At 51.9% G+C, this 27,771-nt stretch overlaps 1 protein-coding gene, 1 non-coding gene and 1 pseudogene across 7 annotated transcripts in view; 2 read left to right on the top strand and 1 right to left on the bottom strand.

The window, feature by feature from the left end:
• Positions 1-3,734: 3,734 nt before the first annotated feature.
• Positions 3,735-4,431, bottom strand: LOC113932541 (annotated as a pseudogene).
• A 1,664-nt stretch (positions 4,432-6,095) lies between these two features.
• Positions 6,096-6,177, top strand: TRNAL-AAG. The gene has a single exon. It is a non-coding gene; the product is annotated as a tRNA-Leu (tRNA).
• Positions 6,178-6,247: 70 nt separating this feature from the next.
• The window catches only part of POLR3E (RNA polymerase III subunit E), a 30,845-nt gene continuing 9,321 nt past the window's right edge, over positions 6,248-27,771 (top strand). For 2 of the 6 annotated variants that reach the window (XM_027612380.1, XM_027612379.1), the window contains exons 1-13: positions 6,377-6,504; positions 11,918-11,991; positions 13,317-13,367; positions 15,913-15,990; positions 16,958-17,073; positions 17,487-17,569; positions 20,917-21,024; positions 21,366-21,415; positions 23,148-23,267; positions 24,291-24,376; positions 24,743-24,787; positions 24,876-24,967; positions 25,963-26,083. In XM_027612380.1, the coding sequence (XP_027468181.1) occupies positions 11,956-11,991; positions 13,317-13,367; positions 15,913-15,990; positions 16,958-17,073; positions 17,487-17,569; positions 20,917-21,024; positions 21,366-21,415; positions 23,148-23,267; positions 24,291-24,376; positions 24,743-24,787; positions 24,876-24,967; positions 25,963-26,083 (986 nt within the window). In that variant the 5' untranslated portion in view covers positions 6,377-6,504; positions 11,918-11,955. Of the gene's footprint in view, positions 6,505-11,917; positions 11,992-13,316; positions 13,368-15,655; positions 15,768-15,912; positions 15,991-16,957; positions 17,074-17,486; positions 17,570-20,916; positions 21,025-21,365; positions 21,416-23,147; positions 23,268-24,290; positions 24,377-24,742; positions 24,788-24,875; positions 24,968-25,962; positions 26,084-27,771 lie in introns of all 6 variants that reach the window. The other 4 variants (XM_027612375.1, XM_027612374.2, XM_027612376.2 and 1 more) reach the window with 4 other exon arrangements.

The following is a 27,771-nucleotide window of genomic DNA, read 5'->3' as shown; positions in this document are numbered from 1 at the left end:
TTTGTAGGAAGCCAGTCAGGAATGTCTAAAACAAACAAACCCCCAAAACAAAAGCAATGTAAGCTGTGACATTTGGTGATAAATATCAGAAGAATCAGCTGAAAGGTGAAAGTGGTTGCCTGGGGCGGAAGGGGCAGGCATACTGCTGATTTTGATAACAAGTCTTATAGAATTGATACACACATGTATGGCTTTGATAAAATTATCAAAGTAAGAATTTAGGGGCACCTGGGTGGTTCAGTCAATTAAGCATCTGCCTTTGGCTCAGGTCATAATCCCAGAGTCCTGGGATGGATTGAGCCCTGCATCTGGCTCAGTGAGGAGTCTGCTTCTCCCTCTCCCTTTGTGCTCCCTCTCAAATAAATGAAAAACCTAAAAAAAAAAAAAAAGAATTTGTTGTTAAAAATTCATGATAGTAATTAATGTATCAAGCATCTACTATGTTTTATTGACTCTAAGACAGCATGGATCTTAAGATGTACCATTATTTTATGAATCAATAAGTTAAAAATAAAACCTGTAAATAAACCACCTACCATTCATCACAGGATGCAGGTCAATTGTAGAGATATTAAAATGTGAAACACAAGTCTTAGCAACAGTATACGGTATGTCAGACAATGGGCTGGGCACATACAGTTATCTCTAACCTTGCAACAAACATCAGTATTATTGTATTATCGTGACCGTTTCACAGATGAGAAAAAGGTGGCTTAGTGTGGTCCTATGGCAAAACCATTTGCTAAGAATGTTTTCATTAATCAAGAAGAAAAGCTGGAAGTTTCTAAGATCAGATATCATCATTGCTCCAACATAAATAATGACAACTGAGGCTGTGTTATTCCCATGACCCACTAGCACCTTCCTGGGACACCAGGAGCTTGTTTGCAAAACTGAAGCGTAGAGGAATTGAGGAAAGGCGCCACTAGCAGCGGAGCCTGAAGCTGGATGTGTGACTCAACACAGGACATTGCACTTGGGCCTGTCAACTTAGATGGATCTTTGAGTGGTCAAGGTGTAAGGTGACAGACAGCATGTCCCAGTTTACCAGGGAGAGCCCTAGTTCATGCCCATGCCCTAGTTTTTCTTCTAATTAAGCATTTGTTCCAGGAAAAAAAAAAGTGCTCTGGGACCCATGCTAAGGTTGTATGCTCTGCACACAACTGAAGTGTGTCTCCTGCAAGAACAAAGTTCCTTTTTGGGCAGCCTACATGATCATGTGGTTGCCTTGGTTGTAGGGAACTCAATCCTGGTTAACTTTAGCAAAGAAGCAATTTGGGGGGAAGGAAGCAACTTACAGAGTGGAAGGTAAGAAAGAATCAGGCTTCGGAAAGAGCTACAGCTCCAGGACGCAGGAGGAAACAGATGGCCTGGAAGTTCAGTTTACTGCCCTATTGAGGGCTATTGAGGGCCAGATTCAGAGTCAGATTCCCAGGCTAAAGCTTCTGATTGGCCTAATTGGGTCTTGTGCCCGCCCCCTTAGAGCTTTGATTGACTGTTCCTCTTAGACCACAGGCAAGAGTGTTTCCCAAAGGAAAAATGAGTATTGGAACCAGAAAATGGGGGAAAGGATTCTGGGAAGGCAAAAGCAACAAGTTATTGGGCTCCTGGGTGGCTCAGTTGGTTAAGCGACTGCCTTCAGCTCAGGTCATAATCCCGGAGTCCTGGGATCAAGTCCTGCATCAGGCTCCCTGCTCGGCAGGGAGTCTGCTTCTCCCTCTCACCCTACCCCTTCTTGTGCTCTCTCTTTTTCTCTCTCTCTCTGTTTCAAATAAATAAAATAAAATCTTAAAAAAAAAAAAAAAAGCAACAAGTTCTCACCCAGACAGAGTGTTCCCTTTGGGGAGGAAGAGGAAAAGGGCCCTGAAGTTTAGAGGGGAGTGTTAAAAGGAAACTTTTCAGATAGTTTTGTTGCAAGCCTATGTCAAAATTGTATTACAATCTTGCTGCAAGTGTGGATCCTCTGGGAGGCTAATTCAAAGATTCATATTTAGTAGGAAAGATTTCAAAAAATTGACTTTTTAATACAGTACCACCTCTATAGAGTAAATTGCACAATCTTTAGTGTACAACTTGATGAACTTTTGAACATTTTCAGCACGCCAGAAAGCTCCCTTGGGCCTCCTTCCCAGGCAATATACCCCCACCCACCCCACCCCACCTGGGGCAAGGTGACCACTTTTTGGCTTCTATCCTAGTAGACACAGTCTACAGGACAAGAATGATTGAAAAGAAAAGAATGTTCAGTAAAAGTTTACTATGCTCTTGACTGACAGATGACCCTCAAAAGGGTGGGTAGAAAACTAGCTTCGAAGTATAAATCTCAATGCTATTAAATTTCATAAGAGGAAGCTTAAGCATTTTATGAGAAATGTCCATTTCTTTCCAGAAAGAGATTCGTGCAGAAACGTTTGGTCTCAGTCCAGGTTTGGGATAATTTTCCTTTTACAGAAGCAAGGGTGTGAAGAATGGAGGGGATCCAGGACTGAGCCCCCACACCCATCCTCACTGCCTGCAGTTGAGGGCTTATGCTATAGAGACAGCCAGCCTTCACCTGACAGTCCCTAGATTGGGGGTGGGGGACAAATGGGTGGTGTTTGATCTGTGGTGCTTCCTCCCTCCACCTGCCCCGTTAACCAGGGGCAGAGAAGTAGGCACACCAAGGGATGGTCAGGATTTCAGCCCTTCCCTGTGGGTCCAGGAGTTCTGATGCAACATTCTGCTTTTCCTGCTTATCAGTTTCACATCTGATTGTCACAGACAGCTGTGTAAGGGGGCTGCAAGACTGCAAGAAACTCCCAAAGGGAGGCCCTGGGATCTGCCTTCCAGAATCAGCCTGCATCTGTGTGGGCTCCCTGTTAAGTATCCCATTCAGTACGTATTAGTAGGGACAGACCTGAATTGCTCCAGAATGTTCTGTCAGAAATACCTCTAGCTTCATTTAGGGCCCCTACCATACAAGGGCGGGGGGCGGGGGCGGTTATTTCTTACAACGGACAGCTACCAGGTAGCACAAGCTTGAGCGGAACAGGGGCATTTATTTCAATGATAAAAGGATGTCTCCAAGAATGTGAATCCCACTGGGTCCTAGGAAGGGCCTTGAGCCAGGATCCAGAAAACCTTCAGGATTTCTCTACGACTCTGTTCTTCTCATCGTATCATTCTTGCCCCGCCCCCAGCCCCATGCACTGGCTTCCTCTACTTCTCCAATCTCTTTCACAAAACGTGGCCACCCCAAATCTCCCTTTCTCCCTTGTTCGAGTCAGTCTTAGACACTAACATTTTAACACTTGAAAACAGTCAAATTACCAAATCAGGAAATCACCATGTCTCAGTTCATATTCTCAAAAGAGAAGCTGATTGGTCTGACCTGAGTCTATCTACCATAGAGCCCCCTGGCCATGGTGTGGCAGTGGGGGGGCGGGGTGGGGGGCACACCGCCAAGGTGACTGCCAGGGATCCATTCTCTGGGCTGGTCAAGCAGTTCTTAGAAAAGCAAGATTAGGCAGATATTCCAGCAATTATCCTTCACCACGGGGATATTCCCTTTTGGAAAACCCAGCACACAACTCACAAAGTCCCTCCTGGTACTAAAACACTGTGACTAGATGAATGCTTCTATTGATCTTAAGGACTATTCCTCATTTAGCTTTGAATGCCCCACCATGGCTAGCCTGTGTCCTCAATAGATGGCTGCTTCTATATATATATATTTTTGTCTTTTAAGCTTTTATTTAAGGGCAATGATCTATGATGTAGATTTTAGATCTTATTAAAGCAGCCACGTCCATGGACTGCACATAGTCCTCAAAAGCAGTGATCCGCTCCTCCAGCATATCTGTTCCAACTTTATTATCTTCCACTGCACACTGTATTTGAAGTTTTTTAATTCCATATCCCACTGGAACTAGTTTAGAAGAGCCCCAGACCAAGCCGTCTGCCTGAATGCTTCGGACGCACTCCTCTAGTTTTGCCATATCTGTCTCGTCGTCCCAAGGTTTCCCATCTAGTAATATGGAAGACTTGGCAACAAGTGCAGGTTTTTTGGCTTTCTTTGACTCATACTGTGCAAGGCGTTCCTCTCTTAGCCTCTTTGCTTCTTCACTTTCCTCCTCATCATCAGATCCAAAGAGATCAATGTCATCATCATCTTTACTATCTGTTGCTCCACTTCCTGTGGTGTCTTCCACATTAGCAGGGCCATACTTGCCCAAAGCTTTCTTCACTCCTGGCCTTCTCCTTTTCATAAGACTTGATGTGATTATACCAACGGAGGGCATGATCCAAGTCGGCAGTTGGGGGGCTGGAGACTGCTTCAAATACTGCTACGTCTGCTTGTGACGGCACATACCCCTCGATGTAGCTCTTGTCCACTAGGTAGTCGTTGAGTACCTGGAGACCGGCGGGGCTTTTCAGGTCTCCAAAACCCATGCCATCGGCTGATCCCAGGAACCGGGAGGCAGCGAAGGATGCTTCTATATTTTTGAAGAATTCCTTTAAAAGCACAAACTCTCCTGATGCAATGAAATCTTTGCATATCAATATTTATGTTAAAGGTAGATGGGGGGAAAAAACTGAGTTGAGGAGGAATTGAAGGCAAGGAGAAATATGGGTGAAATGTTAGGGTGTGTGCCAATTAGATATTAACCAGAAACTTAAATATAACAATGTAATATAAACAACTTAAATGTTTGTATTCACATCATGGAATAAAATCTATATGCATTGGTAATAGACCTCATAATGTTGGAATAGAAAAACAAGTTTCAGAATGACCTTGGCACAATAATATTTATGAGAATAGAAAACATACAGAAGACCATTCTATATATTGTTCATGAGAATATATGTATATATACACACACACAAATATCTGTATCTATAGATATAAATATATAGATATGAAAGTATAAAAAATGGATTGAATACACATCAAATCATAATAATAGTCATAGCCAAGGGAGGATGTTTGGGAAGGAGGTTTTATTTTTAATTTGTAATGGTCTAGTATATTTTTATTTAAAAAATTTTTAATGATCTAGTATATTTTTAAATGGATTTTTAAAAGGACAGCATATTCATATCATTAACTTTTAATAAAAAGTACATACAGGGGAGCTCAGGTGGCTCAGTCAGTTAAGCAGCTGCCTTCAGCTCAGGTCATGGTCCCGGGGTCTTTAGATCGAGCCCCACGTCCGGCTCCCTGCTCAGTGGAGAGCCTGCTTCTCCTTCACCCTCTGTCTGCCACCCTGCCCACTTGTGCTCCCTCTCTGTCAAATAAATAAATAAAAATCTTAAAAGAAAAAAAGAAAAGTATGTACATAGGAAAAAAATTGGAAATGAAATGCCACAGTACTAGGTGGTAGAAATGTGGGTGATTATTTTTTCTTTGTACTTTTTCTGTATTTTTAAATACCTATTTCCATCAACATGGATAGATTTTAAAAGCATATTTGGGTGAAAAAACAGTTGCAGATCAAGAGTAATGGTATGATAATATTTATGTAAAAAGCCATACACAATAAAAACAAAACATCAATTCTCTATGGGTATCTATGTATCCATATGAATATATCCAAAAATATCCACATAAATTCACAGCAAAAAATCCAGAAAGATAGATACTAAGCTGATAATAATGGTTACCTCTGTGGATGGGACTTAGTCAAAGTTAAAAGAGCATTTGTACCTTATCTGCAGTTTTAATATCTTGCAATAATTCACTTATTATTTGAGTAACTAAAAATTAAAACACATAACTCTTCAGAGAAAACTGCTTACACCCCCTCCTCCGGGTTTGGTCTTCGGAGGCCCTGGGGCGAATTGCTGCGGGAATCCATCATTTCTCCGGAGATACCTGGCTCTTCCTGGGGTCTCCGGGTTAAACAGCCGACTCTAAACACGGATTCTTAAGCTGCTTTTCGCTCTAAAACCTATTTGGAACAAATCTGGGTATAATTATTGGAGCAAATATTGTCTTTTAAATACATGACAAGTTCATAATAAGTCCATCAAAATCAAATAAAACATAAGAAACAGTGAAATTTGCTGGGTAGAGTATTAAGTAGCTTCCCGGAAAGACAGTACTCCAACTGGGTAGCGTGGCCGAGCGGTCTAAGGCGCTGGATTAAGGCTCCAGTCTCTTCGGGGGCGTGGGTTCGAATCCCACCGCTGCCAAATCGTTTTTTTTTTTTCGGTCCCTACCGCCCTGGCACCAGGCTCTATTTTCTGCTCTTTTGCTGGGTCATCAGCGCCCCCTGCTGCCAAACCCGGCAGGCGGCCGGCATGAATGGAGCGGCGGAGGGGGGGGTTCTGCGCGCGTCGGGGCGGGGCATTGTGGGTAAAAGGAAGCGCGAGGCCCGGCCCGCTCCCCCCACGTGTCCGCTGGAGTTTCTCCACCAGCAACATGGCCGCTGCCTAAGAGAAGAGCCGGGCCGCCGCCGCCTCTGCAGTCCGCGGGTACCTGGGCCGTTGCCGCCGCCCGCGCGCGGCCCCCGCGGAGAGGTGAGTGCCGAGAAGGCAGCGCACGCCCGGACTGGAGCCGGGCCGCACTCGCGAGGTGGGCCTGGGCTGGGCTGCCGAGTAGGCCGGGAGGCCCGCGCCGCGCCGAACCCAGGGGCTGGGGGCCTCCCGGGACTCGGGCGGGAAGGATTGGGTAGCCGGCCCCCGTAGACCCGGGCCGGCCGCGGGCTCCGACCTCGGCCGGGCCTGGGAGTCGGGGATGCCGCAGCCGAGGCTGCCGGCGGTGACTCAGGGTCCAGCCACCGTGCTCCGCCCGGACCAGGCGGGCCTCCTGCGGGAGCACCTGTCCGAAGGCACCCGCTGTCCCGCCAGCGCGGCAGCTAGAGGCGACGGCTGCGTGGTGGGCGTGAGAAGGGGGCCTGACCACCCGCGAGGGAGGCGAAACCCATTGGACAGTGTGGCCCGGGGCTGGCGGCCCGCCCCGCTGGGCAGGGGGAGGGTCCCCGAGCCGGCCCCGGCCCTCTCCTCGCGCTGAACCAGAGCAGTCTCCGCCTGGCCAGGCCCGGCATTCTTCGTACAGCTCTTCAGGTCTCCATTCAGCGTTCACTGAGAGCCCGCACCGTGCCGCGGATACGGCCCTGACCATGGGGCTGGAGGAGGTGTCAGTAAGCACGTCAAGTAAACCCGAACATAAACAAGGTCGTTCAGTTATGTCAGGTTTAGAATCGGTGGGCGATGGAGGAGGTCTTACCAGTCGCCAGCGTTTCTTCATCTGTGAAATGGGGATAATAAAATTAACTGCCTCATAGGATTATGGTGAGGGCTAAGTAGGGTAAGACGCGAGAAGCCCCAGCTCGCAGGGTTTGATTTGTGGGGGCCTTGTGCTCTCCGACATTGGAAGAAAACATGTTGCCAAGTCATAACAAAGCTCCCTGCAGGTTACATTTATTACCTTACTTAATATTCATCGCAGCCCTCGGGAGTTTAGTACTTTATTATCCCCATTTTAGCGGTGAAAATAGTGAGACCTTCCAAGATTAAACACTCCCAGGTGGGCCACGGATGGTAGGTAGTTGAGGTGGGATTTGAACCGGTGTCGTTCTGCTTTGAGAGTCCAGGCTCTTCCCCACTATCCCATACTGCCTTTTATTCAAGAGGTGTGCAGCATAGTGGTTAAGAATACGGATCGTTGACATCAGCCAGACCCGGGGTTCCGCTCTGTCTCTGCTGTTCTCCAGCACTGTGACCTTGGGCAAAATTACCTACTCTCTGACTCTTAGTTTCCTCATTTCTTAATTGGGAATGATGAATCTTGACTTACGGGACTATTGAGAAGATGAGAACGTGTGTGAAGTCCTTGGAGAAAGGTCTGATGATCAGTTAAGGGTTAATTAGTTCTTTTTTTCCAGGCTGACTCTTTAACAGAGGTGGGAGCTGAGGTGACCCAGAGCGGGGAGATGGCTTGCCAGAGACAAACACAGGCAGTTAGAATCAGGCCTTGAGACTGTTTGCCCTTGGGGCCCTCTCCTCTTAACTGCGTGGTACTTTGTTTTCTCCCTCCAGTAGCTAGAGAGATTTTGGAGTTGCCTCTGCATTTCTGATTGGCTGACAAGTTAGATTCCTAGGTGCACAGGGATGCACCCAGGTGTGGCATTCAGGTATTTCCTTTGCTCTGAACCCCTCCTTTGCTCTACCTGGTGTCCTTGTCTCCTTTACATTTGTTGGCAGCTCCCTGCTGGGGGAAACTTCGTGTGCTCAAGGCCACAGAGCCAGTGCCACAGAGTACCATTATGGCCACAGGACACCCAAGGTGGTCACAGGTGGTCACTGCAGTTGAGGAAGCCTGGCTTGTGGCTGGGAGGGCTGCTTCTGCCTGGGCCACAGCCCCTCTCTGTTCTCAAGTGTCCGTAAGGCCCAAACCATGAGTCCACCAGTGTCTGGATGGGGCTGAGTTAGGCTCACAGGGTGAAGGGTCTATAACTGCCTGATTTCATGCGTTCATTTATTTAATTGTTCTTTGTACTGTATTGAGTGTCCACTTCATGCCAGGTATTGGGAGAACAGCATGGATTTAAAAAAAGAGATAATAGTCCTTATAACAACTAGGTATGGGGAGAATAGCATGGATTTTAAAGAGAGATAATAGTCCTTATAACAACTTGATGAAGTAGGATCATCTCCACTTCATGGTTGAGGTAACTCAGAGGCCCCCTTGGAGCTTACATTCTAGTACAGAAGACAGACAACACAAACCCAAGTAGACTAGGTGGTTCCAGATTGTGATAAGAACCATGAAGGAAAGAAAACAGGGAGAGCTGGTGGTGACTGTGAGCCCGTTGGCTCTTTCAGATTGGGTGGCCAGGGAACTTCTCTCCCCTTCTGGAGGGGGTGGGGGGGTGATATCTAATGAAAAGGAGCCAGCTTTGAAAAGACGTGGGAAAAGTAGATGACATGCAAAGGTCCTGAGACAGGATGGGGCCTAGCCTCTTGGAGGCCCAGCAGGTGGCAGGGGCAGGATCACATAGGGCCTTGATGCCGTGGAAGGGAGTTTGGATTTTATTCTATGTGGCAGGTGAAAGGTTTTGAGCAGGAGAATGATGTGATTTACTCTTTTGCAAGGACAGCTCTGGCTGTCTCTGGGAGGACTGGAGATAGAAAAGAGGGACCTCAGGGAGACCTGTTGGAGCAGTACTTTTCAATCACAGATGAAGGTTTCTTAGTGAGTGGCACCTGGCTGGCTCAGTCGGTGGAGCATGCAGCTCTTGATCTTGGGGTGATGAGTTTGAGCCCCATGTTCAGCATAGAGATTACTTAAAAAAATAACTTTTATTAGTGAGATGTGAAATCACTTTGGAGGATTGTAACCAGCATGTTAATTTTAATGAGTGAGGGTAGAAAAGCTCACTGCTTCACATCTAATAGGGGCAGTTAAGCTTGTGTGAAACCTTTGTTTAGTTCCCTAATTGTCTGTATGTACTGGGTCGTTTCTGTGGAGTGGATTTCTTACTATGGGTCTTAGACTGAAAACTTGGAAAGCCACCAAGTTGGATGATGCTGGCGGAGAGGATGAGGGCAAGTGAGAGCCCTGCGCTACCCTGGTCGTGTGTACCATCTGGAGGGAGGAGCCACAGCTCCAGGTACCTCATCCCCCCCCCCCCAGCTCCTCAGTGACTGGGGGAGGGGTCGGCAGAGCCCACCAAGAGCTGAGAAAGCCAGTTTCTCAGGAATGATTGCGTCTGGGGAAGCTCCCAGGCCACACCTCTTTGTACATATGACCTGTACCCTAACTCACGTGCAAGTCCCCAGTGCCTCGGTTGTCCACGGAGCCGGCCGGAGAGGAGCTAGGTGCTCTCAGGGCACCTGTGACCCCTGGCGGTCAGTGCAGATGGGGTGAGGCCTGGGGCTCTGCCATCTATCCCCCTCTCTCTGGGCAGGACCACGCACCTCAGACTGTCACTTTAGGGCTTCTGATTTTCATCCAGTCTTCAAGCCCCAACCGCTGGGGCAGCCGGCTTCCCTCTGGTTTGCCTTCTTCCTCCACTCAAAAATCTTTGGTAGCTCCCTGTTAAATAGCCTTCCTGTGGTCCCATTTCTTCAGACAGCAGGTATGTATGGAGTGCCTGCTGCAGGCTAGGGGGTACAGCAAGGGACAAAACGGACCTGAATCTCTGCCTTCGTGTAGCTTACAGCTTAGTGGCAGTGGGGATGGGGACAAAATAAAAACAGAGCTGTGGTGGTGCATGCTTTGGGGACAACCAGAGCCGGGAAGGGAGCTGGGGGAGGGTGTTGCAATTTTGGATAGAGTAGACAGGGCAGGTCTTAGTGATGAGGTGACATTTGAACAAAAACCTGGAAGAGGTGAGGGAGGGAGCCATGAGGCTCTTGGGGTAGAGCAGTTACCAAGGCCCACGGTGGGGGGAGCAGGAGGAAGGGGGCCTGTGAGAGATGAGGTCTGAGAGGCAAAGGGATGGTGGTGGCATAAAGACTTGAGCTTCTGTCCTGAGTGGGCTGGGAGGCCCTTGAAGGCAGAGGCGTGGTGAGCCCTGATGTGGCTTCCAGAAGGATCACTGGCGCTGGCCGTGGGGTTGGGCGAAGATCGGAGGGCTGTTGCTGTCATGCAGGCAGGCAGTGGGGCTGGCGGGACCGGGGAGGTGGCAGTGGGGGTGGCCAGACCCCAGACCTGCCTTCAGGGTGGAACTGACGGGAGTTGCTGGTGTGGGGTGAGGGGGGCAGCGGCATCAGGGATGAGGCCAGCACCGGGGCTGAGCAGTTGGAGTTTGGAACATGTATCTGGAACTCATGAAAGGACTTCAGGTGGTATGGCTCAGGCAGAGGGCTTGGATGACCTTGAGTCCCACCCGAAGTGAAGGTATTACGCCCTTTTAAATATTGAATTACTTGGATGTTAAGTAGATAAGACAAAAATCATGATGGTCTTACCCAGAACTAGAGGCCTGGGGGCTGCTGGGATTCTGAAGGTACCCACATGACCATCCCCTTCCTGTGGGAATATGAAGAGTCAGCCCAGCAGACCCTCTGCCATGGAGACGTGCGGCCTTCTCCCCTCCAGGCTTGAGGTGTTGCCAGTCACCTGGGGTCCCTCCTGCTGTCTGGTGTCATGGCTTGTCCAAATCCTTCTCTCCTTCAGGGCCCAGCCCAGATTGCCCCCTCTCCTCCCGGCAGGAAGGCCCTTCCCGTCCCTCTGAGCTGCCTGACCTGTAGCTGTTACCTGAAATCGGGCGGCCTGGCTGGCCTGGCTTTGAAGCCCGGTGCATCATCTGGCCTGTTCTGTGGCTCTGGCTAGTGCATGCATGGTGTCCCCAAGTTCCAGTCGCCCTTAGATAATGGGGACAGTCAGGCCACCTTGCAGGGTTGGTGTGTTGAATACATTAAAGTCTGTGAAGAGGGTCATTTTGTGTCGCACACACGAAACAGGAGAATCCTCTCACACGGGGTTGGGCTTAAAGTCTGCTTGAAAGTCAAGTACCAGAGACAGAGCCCCCCCAGACAGCCTTGGGACTGCTGGCTCTTTCTGCTGGACGTCAGCCTCTTCACTAACGCTTCTCCGTGGCCCCCAGTTAGTGCTCGAGTATTTGCATCATGGCTGTGGACCAGCCAACCTCCATCCCCCTGCCTGGCAGTGACCTCTTTTCTGTGCGTGGTTGCAAAACCCTTAAAGCTGGTCATTTATTCTTTCCCACGGGTGCAGCCGACTTGTGCCGCCTTGGGTCCACCTGTTTGTACCCTCTGTTTGGTGGTTTTTCCCTCTTGTTTGGTTCTGGCCAGTGGGGTGTAGAATTGGCCGTCTGTTGTTGACTCCAGGAAAGATGTAGAAAGAAGGTCACTTGCTGTTTGTCTCAGGCTCTCCCCTCCCAGAGCAGGCCCGTTGCAACAGAGGCACCCAGGGGTGTCGGCGGAATGGCTGCTGTTTCAGGCCTCTTGCTGTCCCTTGCAGATTGAGTCTGAGGATCGTGCGGCTGGCTCCCCCCTAGTATGGCCAATGAAGAGGATGACCCAGTCGTACAGGAGGTAACTGCTGCTCCCTACCCTCTGCCGGGGCTGCTGGGGAGGAGTGCCCAGGCCCCGGGCTGAGGCCCTTCCATCCATCCTTGGGCCAGCCTGGAACCTGCTGGCATCCCAGGGACCCCTAACCAGGCTGTTCCCTCTGCCTGGAACCCTCTTCCTCCAGATAACTGCCTAGCTGAGCCCTTCACTTCCTCCCAGTCTCTGATCCAGCATTTCCTTGTCAAAGAGGATTCCCTGACACCCCTTGCCTCGTGTGGCGCTCTCCTGTTCACCCTCCCTGGCCCCCCCAAGCTCCTTACCTTGGCCATGCCCTGTGCTTGGTCATAACACTTCCCATCCCCTAAACATAATCGCCTTCCACTAGAATGTAAGCTTCACGAGGGAGGGATTTTGTCTTCATCACTGTGTCCACAAAGCCAAGTTCAGTGCCTGTCACTTAGTAGATACTCAGTGACTATTTGTTGAATGAATGAATGGGTTTGACGACTCCCCCTTCTTCCTGGGCCTACCCAGAAGTCATTCAGCAGTTGTTCACTGGATCTACTGTGTGCTGGGGGCTATGACAGTAGTGAGCAAGGCAGTGTCCTGCCCTCGGGAAACTTAGGATCTGACAAAGAAGGAGACTCAAGATGCAGATGGTGGGGAGGTAGGTTCCAGAGTCAGCCCAGATCCAGACACATCCTAGAGCCTCTGGGCCTTTGCACATGCTGCTCCCTCCACCTAGACTGCCCTTCACACAGGCTTCGCCTATGCTGATGCCCTTCACTCCTCCTTAAGGCCTGGTGGTGGGAGAGAACATGGTTCATATGAAGAACCGGGAAGCAGGGAGGTAAACTGCTGCACGGTGGGTCAGGGGCGGTTAGTGTTGAGAAGAAAGAGTTGGGCCAGATCATTCTTAGAGGGGCTTGCAGACCACCTAAAGGTGGTGTGACAGGTCAATCCAGGGTAGGTGGTGGAGGGCACAGGGAGGAAGGGCAGGCAAGTGGGTAAGCTCTCCTCTGTCCCAGCCTCATCAGAAAAGCATTTAATCGGGCTCCAGGATGCATCCTGATCTGGGCACACCCGGGGAAGGCACATTTTTATTGGGTTATAGTGGACCTAGGAGAGGGCCAGGAACTCTTGTCCTGGTCCCCCTGAGAGCCACAGAGAGGGAGGCTGGAGACTCGGTTCCCTCTGTTTCTAGCAGGAGCTGAGCTCTTCCCCCTCCCCCCCCCCCCCACTGCCTCTAGGAGCCACGAGCCCTGACTGACATCCAGAGAGCAGGGGGAGGCCAGGGCAGGCCAGCTACCTGTCTGTCTCCTGTTTAAGTCTTCTTCCCTTTTTCCCAGATCGACGTGTACTTGGCTAAAAGTCTGGCAGAGAAGCTCTATCTGTTTCAGGTAATGATGAGACCAGAGGGCAAAGGGGCCACCTTGAGCATGGGGGTGGGGGGTGAGGGGCTCTGGGAAACCTCAGCCTCGCTTAGGGTTCTGGGTGCCAGAGTGTGGGACAGGGGGTTTCTCTTCGCTCTTGTGGGCGGGCAGGTTAATAGTCTCTCATTTCGAAGATGGGAAAACCAAGGCAGCCATGAGAGGTGGAACAGTGTGGTTCTGGAACTCTGGGGACTGGTGGCTGTGTTGAGGCCCAGCTCCATCATGACTTAGCTGTGAGCCCTGGGCAAGGTCCTTGAGCTCTCTGTGCCTCTGTTTCCTCATTTACAAAATGGTGGCAGTTATACTACGTGCCCTGTAGCTCCCCGTGGGGGTTGGATGAATCCATCCAAAGTGCTCAGAACATGGCCCAGCCCAGAGCTCAGCTCCACAGTCTGTTTTTGGACAGTTTTGTCCTGTGTCCCCTGTTCCTGCCTGCATCCTGAGGCAGCTGTTAACTTGTTTTCTCGCTGTATGGATTTGCCTGTTCTGGACGTTTCATGTACACAGAATCATGGCATAGCTGGCTGCTTTTACTCAACATCGTGGTTTCGAGGTTCACTCATGTTCAGCATGTATCAGTACCTCATTCCTTTTTATGGATGAATAGTACTCGGTGGTGTGGCTGTATACAGCACATTGTGTTTGTCCGTGCATTGATGGCTCTTTGGGTTGGTTCCACTCTGGGGCTATTGTGAACAGTGCTGCTGTGAATATCCCACACAAGTTTTTGTGTGGACAGGTGTTGTCATTTCTCTTGGGCACATCCCTAGGAGCGGAATTGCTGGATCCAATGGAAACACTATGTTTCATGTTTAAAGGAACGGGCAGATTGTTTGCATTTCTTTTTTTTTTTTTTTATGGGAGGTGGGACAAGTTATTTTTTTTAAAGATTTTATTTATTTATTCATGAGAGAGAGAGAGAGAGGCAGAGGGAGAAGCAGGCTCCCCACTGAGCTAGGAGCCCGATGTGGGACTCGATCCCAGGACTCTGGGATCATGACCTGAGCCGAAGGCAGACGCTTAACCATCTGAGCACCCAGGCGCCCCTGTTTGCATTTCTAATAACAAGATTATAGTTGTAAGTATTTTGTCTCCAGGCTGCATATGAGAAGGTGAGGCACAGGGAGGCTAGCCACTTGTGCATGGGGCCCAGGACAGGGCAGCAGTGGGGGTACTCCAAATGTGAGCTGGGAAGAGGCCCAGCATTCCCCTGCCCTCTGCCCCCGGGGTCTGCCTTTACAGGCTATGGGGCTGGGGGCCTGTCCTTCAGGCCTTCTGAACTGGTTTCCCTGGCTGCCTGCAAAATGGTGGGGAGCTGGCCGTGGGGACGGTGACCCCATATGTGTTCACGGTGGGCCAGGCCCTGCAGTGTCTGCTCTCTTTGCCTCACTCTCTGCCCCTTGCAGCCTTGTGAGGTGAGGACTTGCACGTTTGTGGTGAGGAGCTGGCCCAGGTCCACACATTGCAAGAGGCAAATTTGGGACCGGAACCCAGGCCTGGTTCCAGAACCTTGCCCTTTACCACCACCCGTTCCAGCCTGAGATCAGGAGATGGCAGAGCTGCCAGGGCTCAGGCCAGACCAGTCAGGCTCCAGACTGTTCGTCCTACCACTGCCATAAGCTCTGGCCCAGGAAGCAAGGGGGAATTGCTGTGTTGCTATCTGAGTGAGCTTTTAGGAAGTCACCACTGCCTTGGGCTGGAACATAGCCGATCTGAGAGGGCCCCCACACAGAGGGTTCAGTGCACATGCTGCCACGCCTCCCCCAGCTCCTTCCAGAGGCTGTCATGGTCCAGGCAGCGCCGGCCACAGCTTCTCAACTTAACGCATGGTGACATTGAGGCCCAGAGGGGCTGAGTGGGTCAGTGGCAGCTTTTTATTACGGAAAGTTTACAGGGCGGCAGAGAGAATGGGGTAACGAATTCCTGTACACCCGTCCTCCACCCACAGCATGTCACTGGTCGGGTCTTCCGTCTGTGCTGCCCACGGTCCTGTGTCCCTTGTCCTCTGCCTGATCCTCACTCTTTTTTTTTTTTTTTAAGATTTTATTTATTCATTTGAGACACTGAGATAGAGAGCGAGCATGAGCAGGGAGAGAGGCAGAGGGAGAGGGAGAAGCAGGCCTCCCACCGAGCAGGGAGCCCGATGCAGGGCTCAATCCCAGGACCCCGGGATCATGACCTGAGCCGAAGGCAGACGCCTAATGACTGAGCCACCCAGGTGCACTGCCTGATCCTCACTCTTGCCTCCCTGGCAGGACTCGTGGGTTACCAGAGAGGGGCCTGTGTGGGTTCCTGATGCGTAGGCTTGTCCCTCGGAGGTCAGAGACCCTCGAAAATTGCCTTTTGGAAGGAAGCTGGATGGAGCCGGTATGAAGGCGACACAGGCGGGGACCAGCGAGGACCTCTGGTCTCTGCTTGGTGTTGATTCTTGGCTGGAGCCTGTGAGCCCAGCTCTGGGCCGGGCCGGGCCGGACAGGGCAGGGTGGACTGACGGCTCCCTTCCCCTCCCCAGTACCCTGTGCGTCCAGCCTCGATGACCTACGATGACATTCCACACCTCTCAGCCAAGATCAAGCCCAAGCAGCAGAAGGTGGGGCTGCCCTCTGATGGAGGTGGCGGAGGGGAGGGGTGGTACAGGGGGGTGCTGATGCAAGCGAAGAGGACATGGGCCCTTTGGGGACTGGAAGCCCAGAGAAGGAGCGATTGGAGGGTTGAGAGGAGAACCAGTTGCTTGCAGAGCCTGGAAAGCTGAGGAAGGGAAGTTTCCAGAAAGAAAGGGAGTAAAGCAGCTCCAGAGAGGCCAGAGGAGAATAAGACTCGGAATGAGTTCGAGGCTGGGAATGGGGGGCTCATGTTGACAGGATAAGGCAGGGGCTGACGTGCAGCAGCTCTGATAGGCTCGAAGTGCCTCAAAGGGATGGGGTGGTAGGGGCCGGGAGCTCTGGACACGTGGCTTGTCCAGGGGGGTGCTGTAGCTCCGGCCCCCTATTGCCCCCCATTGCCACGTGCAGTGACTTTTCAAGAGAAGTTGGAAATGAGAATTTTTTTTTTAAAGATTTTATTTATTTATTTGACAGATAAAGAGAAAGCACAAGTAGGCAGAGTGTCAGGCAGAGGGAGAGGGAGAAACAGGCTCTCCACTGAGCAGGGAGCCCGACGCAGGGCTCGATCCCAGGACACCCAGGATCATGACCTGAGCCGAAGGCAGCCGCTCAATCGACTGAGCCACCCAGGCGCCCCTGGAAATGAGAATTTTTATGAGAAAATCTCTTGAATTTTAATCGTTGGCACCTAATTTAGATTTTGGAGGGTAGAATGGGGAGGACAAATAGAACTACATGACCCCACCCCCCAAACCACTCTGGCCTTTCTGTTGGAATTGGGGTTTGTGACCTTTGATGTGGACTGAACCCCGGGGGCCCTTAGGGAGGGGTGTGTGTCGGGCCTGCTTCTGAGCAGGGCTGGATTGGCAGGGACAGGGGTCAGGACTTGGCTGTGGCCAGGTTGGGGGTATCCTTCCGTTCCTCATAGCTGCTGGGGGTGCTTGATGCCTGCAGGTAGAACTTGAGATGGCCATCGACACCCTGAACCCCAACTATTGCCGCAGCAAAGGGGAGCAGATTGCACTCAATGTGGACGGTGCCTGCACGGACGAGAGCAGCACTTACTCCTCGTGAGTCCCCTGGGCCCGGCCCGCAGGCTTTGGTGCGCTCCAGTAAGAGCCTTCCAGAGGCCTGTCACATACCTGGGCCCTTGTGCCCCATTGCTCGGCTCCCTCCCAACATCCCAGCTTCACATGCTTGGGCCTGGTGCAGCCCTGCCCTGTGGCAAATATCTTCCCTTCTGAGAGGCCCCTTGATGGGAGTAGGGGCTTGACCCACCACCTGTCCTTGGGCCACAGACAGGGCCTCGGGTTTTCTCTTCCCCGGCTTCCCTCCTGAGGCTCACATATGCTGAGGTGGGGCCTTGATCCCTGTCCCTGGGTATTGAATTTCAGGAGGTGTCTGGGGTGGAGGGGCCAGGGCCTGCTATGCCCTGGGTCTGGAGCTTCCTTCCCCTTGACGTCTGTTCTCCCTGTGCTCCCAGGAAGCTGATGGACAAGCAGACGTTCTGTTCCTCCCAGAGCACCAGTAACACAGCCCGTTACGCCGCTGCGCTCTACAGACAAGGTACCCGTGCTGGGCGGCCAGGCTGCCGTGGCTCCTGGAGGCCGCTTGGGTCGGCGGGAAGTGGGAGGGAGGCTGGGGCAGGGGGAGACTGTCCCCAGCCTGGTACCCAGCTGGCTGCTCCCCGGATGCCTGTAGGGGCCAGGCAGGTTGTAGAAAAGACATTGTCAGGGGTCTGGAATAGGCCACCTCTAAGGACTTCCTGCTTTTGGTCCTACCTGACCTGATAGAGGTGGTGCTGCCAAGGTCACTGTCTCCTCCTGGGACACAGACATACAGCGCAACTTTTGAGACAGGCGGGAGGATTTTGTTTTAAATACAAGGTACTTGCGGGGCTCCTGGTGGCTCATTCGGTGGAGCATCCGACTCTTAATTTCGGCTCAGGTCATGATCTCAGGGTCATGGGATCAAGCCCCACGTTGGGTTCTGCGAGGTTCTGCGCTTAGTGTGGAGCCTGCTTGGGATTCTCTCCCTCTGCCCCTTCTCCCACTCACTCACTTGCGCCCCCTCTCCCTCCCTCCCTCTCAAAAAAAAAGAAAATACAAGGTACTTATGCATGAGCAATTTTACTCTTAGCATCTCCCCAAGAGAAGTGAAACGTCTATTCACACAAAACTTGTACGTGGATGTTCATAGCAGCATTATTCACAGTAGTGAAGAAGTAGAAACAATCCATAAGTCTCTCAGCTGACGCCTGGATAGTAAAGTGCACTACAGCCATGTAGTGGAATGTTATCTGGCCACAGGAAGGAAGGAAGTACTGATAAATCCTTTAGTGTGCATGATGCTCAGAAGGCCACATGTTGTTGGAGTCCATTTAAATGAAGTGTCCCGAAGAGGCAAATCCGTAGAGACAGAAAGCAGGTAGTAATTGCCCATGGCTAGGAGGAATGTGGAATGGAAAGTGACTGAGGATGGGTTCAGGGTTTCTTTCTGGGGAGATCAAAATGTTCTTTGGGGGGCAGGGGGCAGAGGGAGAGAGAATCCCAAGCAGGCTTCATGCCCAGTGCAAAGCCCGTCAAGGGGCTCTATCTCACGACCCTGAGATCATGACCTGAGCCGAAATCTGGAGTCAGACACTTAACCGACTGAACCACCCAGACGCCCCTGAAAACGTTAAGTTGATTGTAGTGCTGGTTGTACAACTCCAGGAATATATTAAAATACATTGACTAGTATGTTTTAAATTTTGTATGGCATGGGAATTATATCTCAACAAAGCCATTAAAAAGTGTTTAGAGTTCATAAAGCAATAGGTAAAACTAATTTGAACACTTAGGAAACAAACTAGAAAAGACTCAAAAGTAGTATCAAGTAACTATCCTTTTTTGAACCCATGTCTCAGGCCTTGCAGCCGGGACCATTTGTTTCTTTCTTTGAATTAATTTTATTATGGTAAAATATACATAACATGAAATTTACCATTTTAACTTTTTTTTGTTTTAAAGATTTATTTATTTTAGAGAGAGCACACTCCCAGGGGGTGGGTGGGGGGTAGGCAGAGGAAGAAGAGAATCTTAAATCTTAAATCTCCGCTGAGCACTGAGCCTGACACGGCGTTCGATCTCACGACCCTGAGATCACGACCTGAACTGAAACCAGGTCGGATGCCTGCCTGACAGCATCACCCAGGTGCCCCTCTTTTTTTTTTTTTTTTTTTTTAAGATTTTATTTATTTGACAGAGAAAGACACAGCGAGAGAGGGAACACAAGCAGGGGGAGTGGGAGAGGGAGAAGCAGGCTTCCCGAGGAGCAGGGAGCCCGATGCGGGGCTCGATCCCAGGACCCTGGGATCATGACCTGAGCTGAAGGCAGACGCCTAACGACTGAGCCACCCAGGCGCCCCAGGCGCCCTTCATTTTGACCATTTTTAAGTGTGCGGTTCGGTGACATTTGAGGGCATTCATGTTGGTGTGCAGTTGTCACCACCGCCCGTCTCCAGAACTTGTGCCATCTTCCCGACGTGGTCGTATTCTTCCATAGCCAAACTTACCTGTCCTGTGTTTTTCCTTCTGAATCTCTTGTCTTGGTTTTTAGGATTCTTTCTCCCATCCTAGGTTCATACAAAGGTTCTCCTAGTTTTTTTTCTAGTATTTATAGTACTTTATATGAAAATTTTTAACATTTCTGAAAATTATTCTTGTATGTAGGGTGGTAAAATGATTTATTTTTTAAATTCCATTATAATTAACAAACAGTGTTATGGTAGTGTCACGTGTACAATAGAGGGATTCCGTGATTCTGTACCCGACTCCACGCTCATCACCTTAAGTGTACTCTGACCCCCCCTCCTCGTTCACCACCCCCACCCCCCCTCTGGTGACTGTCAGGTGTTCTCTGTAGTTAAGAGTCTGTGGGTTCTGTGCTTTGTGTGTGTGTTTTTGTTCTGTTTTAAGTAGGCTCCACGCCCACCCAGAGTGGGGCTCAGGCTCATAACCTAGAGATCGAGGGTCACATGCTCTACAACAGAGCCAGCCAGGAGCCCTGAATCTTTTTCTGTGTGTGCTTTTTTTTTTTTTTAACCCTGTTCTTTTGTTTCTTAAATTCCACATATGAGTGAAATCATACGGTATTTGTAGGACCATTTGCTTCTTTACTCCTGACTGCGAGCATTCCACTCCCTCTGGAGTCCAGAACGCTTTCACAGAGCCACCTACCAGAGCCTTAGCGTGTGATTTCTTCTCTCTCAAGCCCACATTGACTTGAGAGAAATTGATGGTCTTTGCACTGCCTCCCAGTGCACAGGTTTCATTCACAAGGAAGAGTCACGATCTTTGTCCAGGACTGTGTAGACACTCCTCCAGCTGGCCACGCCAGGGGCCATTCCTCCAGCCACATTTGTGCTGGCAGACTTCTGAGCGGATTGGGTGGGGTTTTGACAAGCCGAGTTGGAGGAGGAGAGGCAGTCTTTGTGGGGAGGGGGCGGTGGACATTGAGGGTGCCTGGCAAAGGCCCGGCGGGGAAGAGAGGCCGAGTTTGGAGTGGAAAAGTTGCCATGTGCCGGAGTGAGCAGCTGGGGGGAAGGGGGTGGCGACCAGGGTCGGAAAGGCCTTCGATGCTCATGGGGGAGGGTATGCAGGCAGGCTTAAAGAAGTGGCTTTGAGCAGAAGGGTCTGGGTTCATGTCCTACTGCAGCTGTGTGCTTACTGGGCCAGGTGGGGTTGGGAAGGGCTGCGGGCCCGGTGGTCCCAAGGCCCTGAGACTGGGGGCTAGAGCAGAGGTGGCGGGTGGCTTGGCGATAGGCTGAGGCCTTTGGGGGAGTGCAGGGCCCTTTGTGACTACTGTGAGCCAAGCTGGGTGGGTTGGTCCCAGTTCCCAGAGTCAGGTCCAAAGCCTTCTTCCTCTGCCAGGTGAGCTGCACCTGACGCCTCTTCATGGCATCCTGCAGCTGCGGCCCAGCTTTTCCTACCTGGATAAGGCGGATGCCAAGCACCGGGAGAGGGAGGCGGCCAATGAGGGTGAGCTCTGGACCCCTAGCCCTTCTGTCTGTCTGCATCTTGGCAGGGATGGGTGGGTCATGGGAAAAACTGCAGGGGGATGGATTCCAGGACGCTTAGCAGCATCCCTGCTCTACCCACTGGATGCCGGGAGCACTCACCTGCACAGTTTTGACAACCAAACGTGGCTTTCTACATTCTCAAGTGTCCTCTCGTGGGCAAAATTGCCCCCAATTGAGAAGTGCTGACTTGGCTAACGATCTCTGCCTAGAAGGAGAATTCCCAGATGCCCCTGCCTGAGGCCTTCTAGGGAGTTGGGGGCTCCACCAGAGGCTGCAAGCAGTGTCCGCTTTCTCTTGCAGCAGGAGACTCTTCGCAGGATGAGGCGGAAGAAGACGTGAAGCAGATCACAGTGAGTGAACTCTGGCCCCGAGGAGAGGGAGGGTGCGCCAGGGCGGTGGGGGGGGGGGGGGGCGGCGGTGGGCAGCGGGGCCGGCTTTGTAGCTCAGCTGCCCGCACGCTGCTCGGGGTGGGAGGGGCTGTGCAGACCTAAGGCTCTGGGGATGAAACAGATACCGAAACAGGGTCCCATCCTTCAAAGCCTTCCTACTGGGCGGCCTGGAGGGGTAACCTGTCCTGCGCCCACCCTGACCTGTCCCAGCTGTTCACAGGATAGCAGCCCGGGGCTTCTGTAGTGTGGGAACCCTGGGGCTTGGCTGGAACTGGAATTGTCTGGGAGGAGGAAACTGGGGGCCTAGGAGGTCCAGGGAACCCGCACAGTCTGCCATGAAGCCTGTGTCCTAGTGGAACCAAAACCCCATGTGCCTTAACCACGTCATTCAGTGTTTCCGGTGGTGTGCAGACGCAACAATTCTATCTGAATACTAGGCCTGTATTCCAGACGTGGTGAGAAGAATATTGACCTTTCATTTATGGCTTACCGAGTTTCCTCTGTGTAAGCCTATGGAGGTTAAAAGGAGTATTTAAGGAAGAAGGCACAGATAGTGACATGGATGGTGTACGGACGTGGCTTAAGTTGTGAGCCTTTGCACGTCCTTGAAGATGGGCTGATACCAACATGACTGCTGTGTGGTGGGGGTGCTCACCCTCTTCTCTCGGCAGCTTGTTGAATGATCACCCTCCTTCCCTCCTCGGGGACTCAACTGGCCCTTGTTTGACAAGTTATCCTTAGGCCCATGAACTTAAAGGACCCATATAGAATCCCAGGATTCTGTGGTACCTGGCTGGCTCAGTCAGTAGAATATGCAACTCTTAATCTCAGGGTCGTGAGTTCAAGGCCCATGTTGGGCGTGAAGCCCACTTTAAAAAAAAAAAAAAAAATCTGAGGGTTCTGTAATCCAGCCAACGCCCCCGCGGGAGGTGTCAGGGCTCGGTTCCATCAGGACGCTAAGCAGCAGAAACCCGGACCTACCTGGCATGAGCTCAAAATGGAATGTATTGGTCCCTTTTACTGAGAAGCTGAGGGGTAGCTTCAGGTATGGCTGGATTCAGGTGCTCAGACTCGGTCATCGAGACCTGGTTTCTCCATCTCCATCTCCAGGTTCCGCCTTCCTCTTTTGGCCTTTCTCAGGCAGGGTGTCTGTCCCCAGTGGTACAGAGTTGTCCCCGCTCCAGGCTCACATCCTCCCAGCTTCCAAGACCCCAGGGGAAAAGAAACTTCTTTCTCATTACTTCTAACTAAAGTCCCAGACCGGACTCATTGGCTTGGCCAACCCTGAATCAGCCCCTGTGGCTAAGAGGATTTGGTGCTCGGATTGTCCAGGTCTGAGTCACGTGCCCACTCCTGTGGCTGGGAATGTGTGTGGGGGTGGGGGCACGGGGGAGGGATATTTTCTCCCCTGAGCTGAGGGGTACCTGGGCATTTCCCCAAGGAAAATGGGGGGGGTCTTTTAGCCGTGGGAGTGGAAATGGATTGGGTCCCGGGCAGGCAGAAGCACAAGAAAACTGCTCCCTGGCCTGTGTCGTCAAGTCACAGAGGGGGACACGGTTGGAGCTGAATTTAAGAGATGTGTATCGGGAAATGAAGGGGAGGTGGGAGTGGTGCGGGGCTCTCCAGTCTTCTCGTGGGGTGAGGGCCGGCAGCCCAGGACGGGGCCCGGGCCTGAGGCCACAACCCCTCCCAGGTGCGGTTCTCCCGTCCGGAGTCGGAGCAGGCCCGCCAGCGCCGCGTGCAGTCCTATGAGTTCCTGCAGAAGAAGCACGCGGAGGAGCCCTGGGTGCACCTGCACTACTATGGCCTGAGGGTGAGCGGGGTCCCCGGTGGCGGCTGACACTGGCCCTGGGCCGGGGTCCTGGGAGAAGAGCCCAGTCTCGCCTGGAACTGGGGGTTTCCGATTCAGTGAGAGCCCCCTGGTGGTAGGGAGCCCCGGGTGGAGAGGGGAAAGTTTGTCCCTTGTTCCAGCCGGTCTACTTAGCGTGTGTCCCAGGGGAGCAGGAGATTGAGAAAGGAGTCCACAGTTTCCTGGGGTGGGGTTTTCGGCATCCCCAGGCTCTCCTCAAGTGGGAGCTTCTTGTTGGCCCCAGGGTGGAGCTGGTGTTTGGTTACGGATTTTTATGTATCGTGGGTCCGGAATGAAAGCGCTCATTGGAGAACCGGCCATCTGTCACATGGCCAAGTTCACGTATCTGCCAAGGGCGCTTTTGACTATACTTGGTTTTCATCTCGTGTGCTGACTTAGAACCCAATCCTTGAGACTGTATTGAGTAAGGGAAGTGATTGGATCGAAGCCAGAGGTGCCATAGGGCTCCCCAACATTTTCCTGGGGGCGGGGAGCAACTCCTGATTTCTCTGGAACTTTCCTGAAAGAGATTCATGTTGACCAAGCCTTAGAGTCAGACTTCCAGAAGCTCTGCTATTTCCTGGTGTGTGACTTTATGCAAATTACCTAATGAGAGAAGTTGATGTATATAAGCAGCCATTGGACCAGAGCCCGGCACATAGTAGGTGCTCGGTGACTGTTAGCTGTTATTTTTTACCGTTGCTGTTAATGACCCTGTGTCCCAGGCAGGGCACCTAGGCACGGGTGCTGGGGCTGTTCGGTCATAGAGCTGGAGATGGTTGATTGAGGCCGCCTCACAGAGGCCTTGAATGCCATGCTCAGGTGGCTGGATATGATTCTGTGGCTGGCCTTGGGGCAGGACAGTGGGCGCCCGGAGGGAAAGGTGATGCAGGGGTGAAAACTGGATGGCAGAGGGGCTCGGGAGGCGGGTGGCACGGGCCTGGGGTGGTGGCTGAGGGTCCCCCCACCCTGTGCCTTCCCCAACAGGACAGCCGCTCTGAGCACGAGCGCCAGTACCTGCTGTGCCAGGGTTCCAGTGGGGTTGAGAACACTGAGCTCGTCAAGTCACCCAGGTGGGACCGGCGGGCCAGGCTGTTGAGCCCTGTGGGCTGCTGAGCCCACCACTGGCCCCAGGAGGGTCCCTGTGGTGTGGGGCCCTCCTGGGGACTGTGGCCCCTTCTCTAGCAGGGGAGACAGACATGGGAGAGGGCCCCTTCGTCCTCTGGAGAGGGGTGGGAGGGTGGGTGTGGCAGGAGATGGCCGTCCTTTCTCTGCAAGTTTGGGGGGAGCTAGGGGAGCGTGGGTGTGGCTCTCTATCTGTCCCCCAGCCCCCAGCCCTCCCTTGGGGAGGCTTCAGCCTGGGTGCAGTCTGGGTTTGTGGGCAGGGGTGGGGCAGGGCCAGAGCCCAGGAGCTGCTGACCCTGCCCTCTCCCCTGCAGTGAGTACCTCATGATGCTGATGCCACCTAGCCCAGAGGAGGAGAAGTGAGTAGAGTTGGGCCGGACACCACCCTCCCCACCCCAAATCTCCCTCCTACCCCTCCTCTAACCCAGCGTCTCTGTTTTCCAACAGAGACAAACCCGTGGCTCCCAGCAACGTCCTGTCCATGGCCCAGCTGCGCACCCTGCCCCTGGCTGATCAGATCAAGATCCTGATGAAGAATGGTGGGTGGACACATGCTTCCCCCAGGGGGACCCCAGCCCTACCACCTCCTGGGGAAACGGAGTGTGGGACAGACTTAAGGACTGAGGGGCAAGGCCAGAGGCTCCCGCCACCCGGAGCCAGAGCGTTCCTGGCTTTACAGCTCTGGCCGCATGTGGAAGGAACGCACTGCAGCAGTGGGGGGGGCGGGGCGGGGGGCTCCCTCAGCCGGGCTCCTGTTCCTGCCGCTCCCCTGCTAGTGAGCCTGGGCCAGCCGCTGACCCCCCTGCGCCTAAGGAACTAGGAGAGCTCCTGGGGGCTGAGATGAGGCTTCTTCACGGCTTATACAGAGCCTTGCACGTGAACACGAGCTCCGTTCGTTCACTTGGACTATTTTGGGGGGCCCACACCAGGCTGCACACAGTAGGGACTGGTCCCCTTTGTCAGAGGACTCGGAGGGCCAGAACCTGTAGGGCAGACGTGAGCCCTGAACCTCAGAGCTGAGTCCCAGGCCCCGGGCTCCTCTTCAGAGATACCACCTCCCGGGGCCTGAGCAGAGGGGAGCTCCCAGCTCTCCTTGGGGCTGCCTGGGTGCCGGGCCACTGGCCTTGCTGCAGAGGACATGGGAACCTACCCCAGGCCCTCTATGGGCATGGGTAGTAATGGTTTTACTGTTTATCTCCTCCCCCCTGCCACAGTAGGCGCCATGCCTAACGTGGGGCTTGAACTCATGACCCTGAGATCAAGAGTTGCATGCTCTACCAACTGAGCCAGCCAGGCGTCCCGTACTAGTCTTACCTTTAAGGAGCACCTCTTGGGGTGTTTGCTGCAGGATTCAGTGAGTGCGGGATGCGTGCACAAGCAGCCAGTGGGGTCAGTGCTTATTACCCGTGTCGCCCGCCTTACATGCTGGGGTGGTTGTGTGAGCCTGAAGCTGTGTAGACTTGGCGGGGGGGGGCGGTGCGGGGAAGGGCCCAGGCCCTCTTCCCTTGTCTGATGGCTCCTGCATCCTCCTCAGTGAAGGTCATGCCTTTTGCCAACTTGATGAGCCTCCTGGGCCCCTCCATCGACTCTGTGGCTGTTTTGCGTGGCATCCAGAAGGTGGCAATGTTAGTCCAAGGAAATTGGGTCGTGAAGAGGTAAGTTCCTCTGCATGGGAGCATCTGATCCATTTAAATTCAACGTAATTACTGATGTTTTGGGTTTAAGTCTACCATAGCGCTGTCTCTTTGTCCCAGATTTCATATCCATTCTTACCTGCTACTGGATTCTTTTCCAAATTAGCAGGAAGAAATGGAATAATAAAAAGTTATTCTTTCTGGGCTCTCTCAGTACCCTACAGATTTCAGGGTGCGTTCATAACTGATCACAGCTTAATATTAATTGCTGTGTTTTACCCTCATCCAGGACAATTCAAAGACCTTAGAATGTTTTATATTTATCTTTCTCCCAACTCATGTGCTGTTCTATTTATGTTTTAGTTGTATTTTAAAACCCACAGGACGTTATCATATCCAGTCAATATTCTTCAGATCTGCTCACATATTTACTTTTTTATTTTGCTTGTCATGCCTTTCTGCATCTGAGTTTCTGTCTGGGACAATTACCTTCTGCCAAAAACTGCTGGGGTGTTTCTTCTAACGAAGCTCTGCAGGGGCGTGGTTCCCTTGGGTTTTGTATGGTCGGAAATATCTATTCCACCTTTGTTAAAGGATATTTTTCCTGAGTGTAGAATTCGAGATTGATTGTTTTCCTTCCACATACTGACAATGTCATTGCAGTCTCATTCCCACTGTTTCTAGTGACGAGTCTACTGTCTTTATTCTTGGTTTCCTCTGGCTCTTTTTGAGATTTTCTCTTGTTGTGGCTTTCCACAGTTCATTAAGATGTGTCTGAGTGTGAGTTTCCTTTCACATGTCCCGTGGGGTTCGGAGCATATGGCTTGATGCCTTTCAGGAGTTTCTCTCTGTGATCCCTCCACCAGACTGTCACTGTCGAGGCGGGCAGGGACTTCTGTGTTGACCCTCCTTCACGTCCCTGGAAGTCAGTATAATGCCTGGCACATCTTAGACCCTTGCTAATAAGTGTGGCTGCATTTTATGTTCACCTGGATTATGTTAAATTTATTTATTTATTTATTCATTCATTCATTCATTTGAGACACAGAGATAGAGAGAGAGAGCATGAGCAGGGAGAGAGGCAGAGGGAGAGGGAGAAGCAGGCTCCCCACTGAGCCAGGAGCCCGAAGCGGGTCTTTGATGCCATGACCCTGAGATCATGACCTGAGCCGAAGGCAGACGCTTAACCATCTGAGCCACCCAGGCACCTCTGGATTATGTTAATTTTAAATAGTGTAACATAAAATACATTAATAAAGGCTTTTTAGAAAGTGTGGTGTAAGGTGAACAATCTCAAAATACGAATTGTTCCAATTTTTTAAGTACTTCGTTGCAGAAACTCCGTCTTGTTGGTTGGTTGACCGTGAATTGTAAAGGCTATTCACGTTGCTGCCACCTGGTGGCGCCCTTGCACCGGGAAACACACAAGTGCTTGATTATGGCAGGCCTTTGGATGGCGCTAAATGGGACCACCTAGGTATATTCATGCTAAGGATGAGCGAGGACACTGCTCCAGAGAGGTAGAGACTTGGCAAACGTCTGGCAGCAAGGCAGCCCCGGAACTGGGGTTTGAGCTCTTGCCCAGCACCGCCTATGGCCCTGGTGCTTCTGCCCTTCCAGCCTGGGGTCTGTCCCAGTGACCTGAAGGTGGGGCCCCCGGGCCGCGCGTGTTCGCTCTGCCCCAGTGCTTCGGGTCCTGCCGCAAGCCC

The sequence above is a fragment of the Zalophus californianus genome, chromosome 10 (assembly GCF_009762305.2).
Source record: "Zalophus californianus isolate mZalCal1 chromosome 10, mZalCal1.pri.v2, whole genome shotgun sequence".
NCBI classification, from domain to species: Eukaryota; Metazoa; Chordata; class Mammalia; order Carnivora; family Otariidae; genus Zalophus; species Zalophus californianus.
The sequence above is the reverse complement of the archived record's forward strand: the minus strand, read 5'-3'. Positions and strand labels throughout refer to the sequence as shown.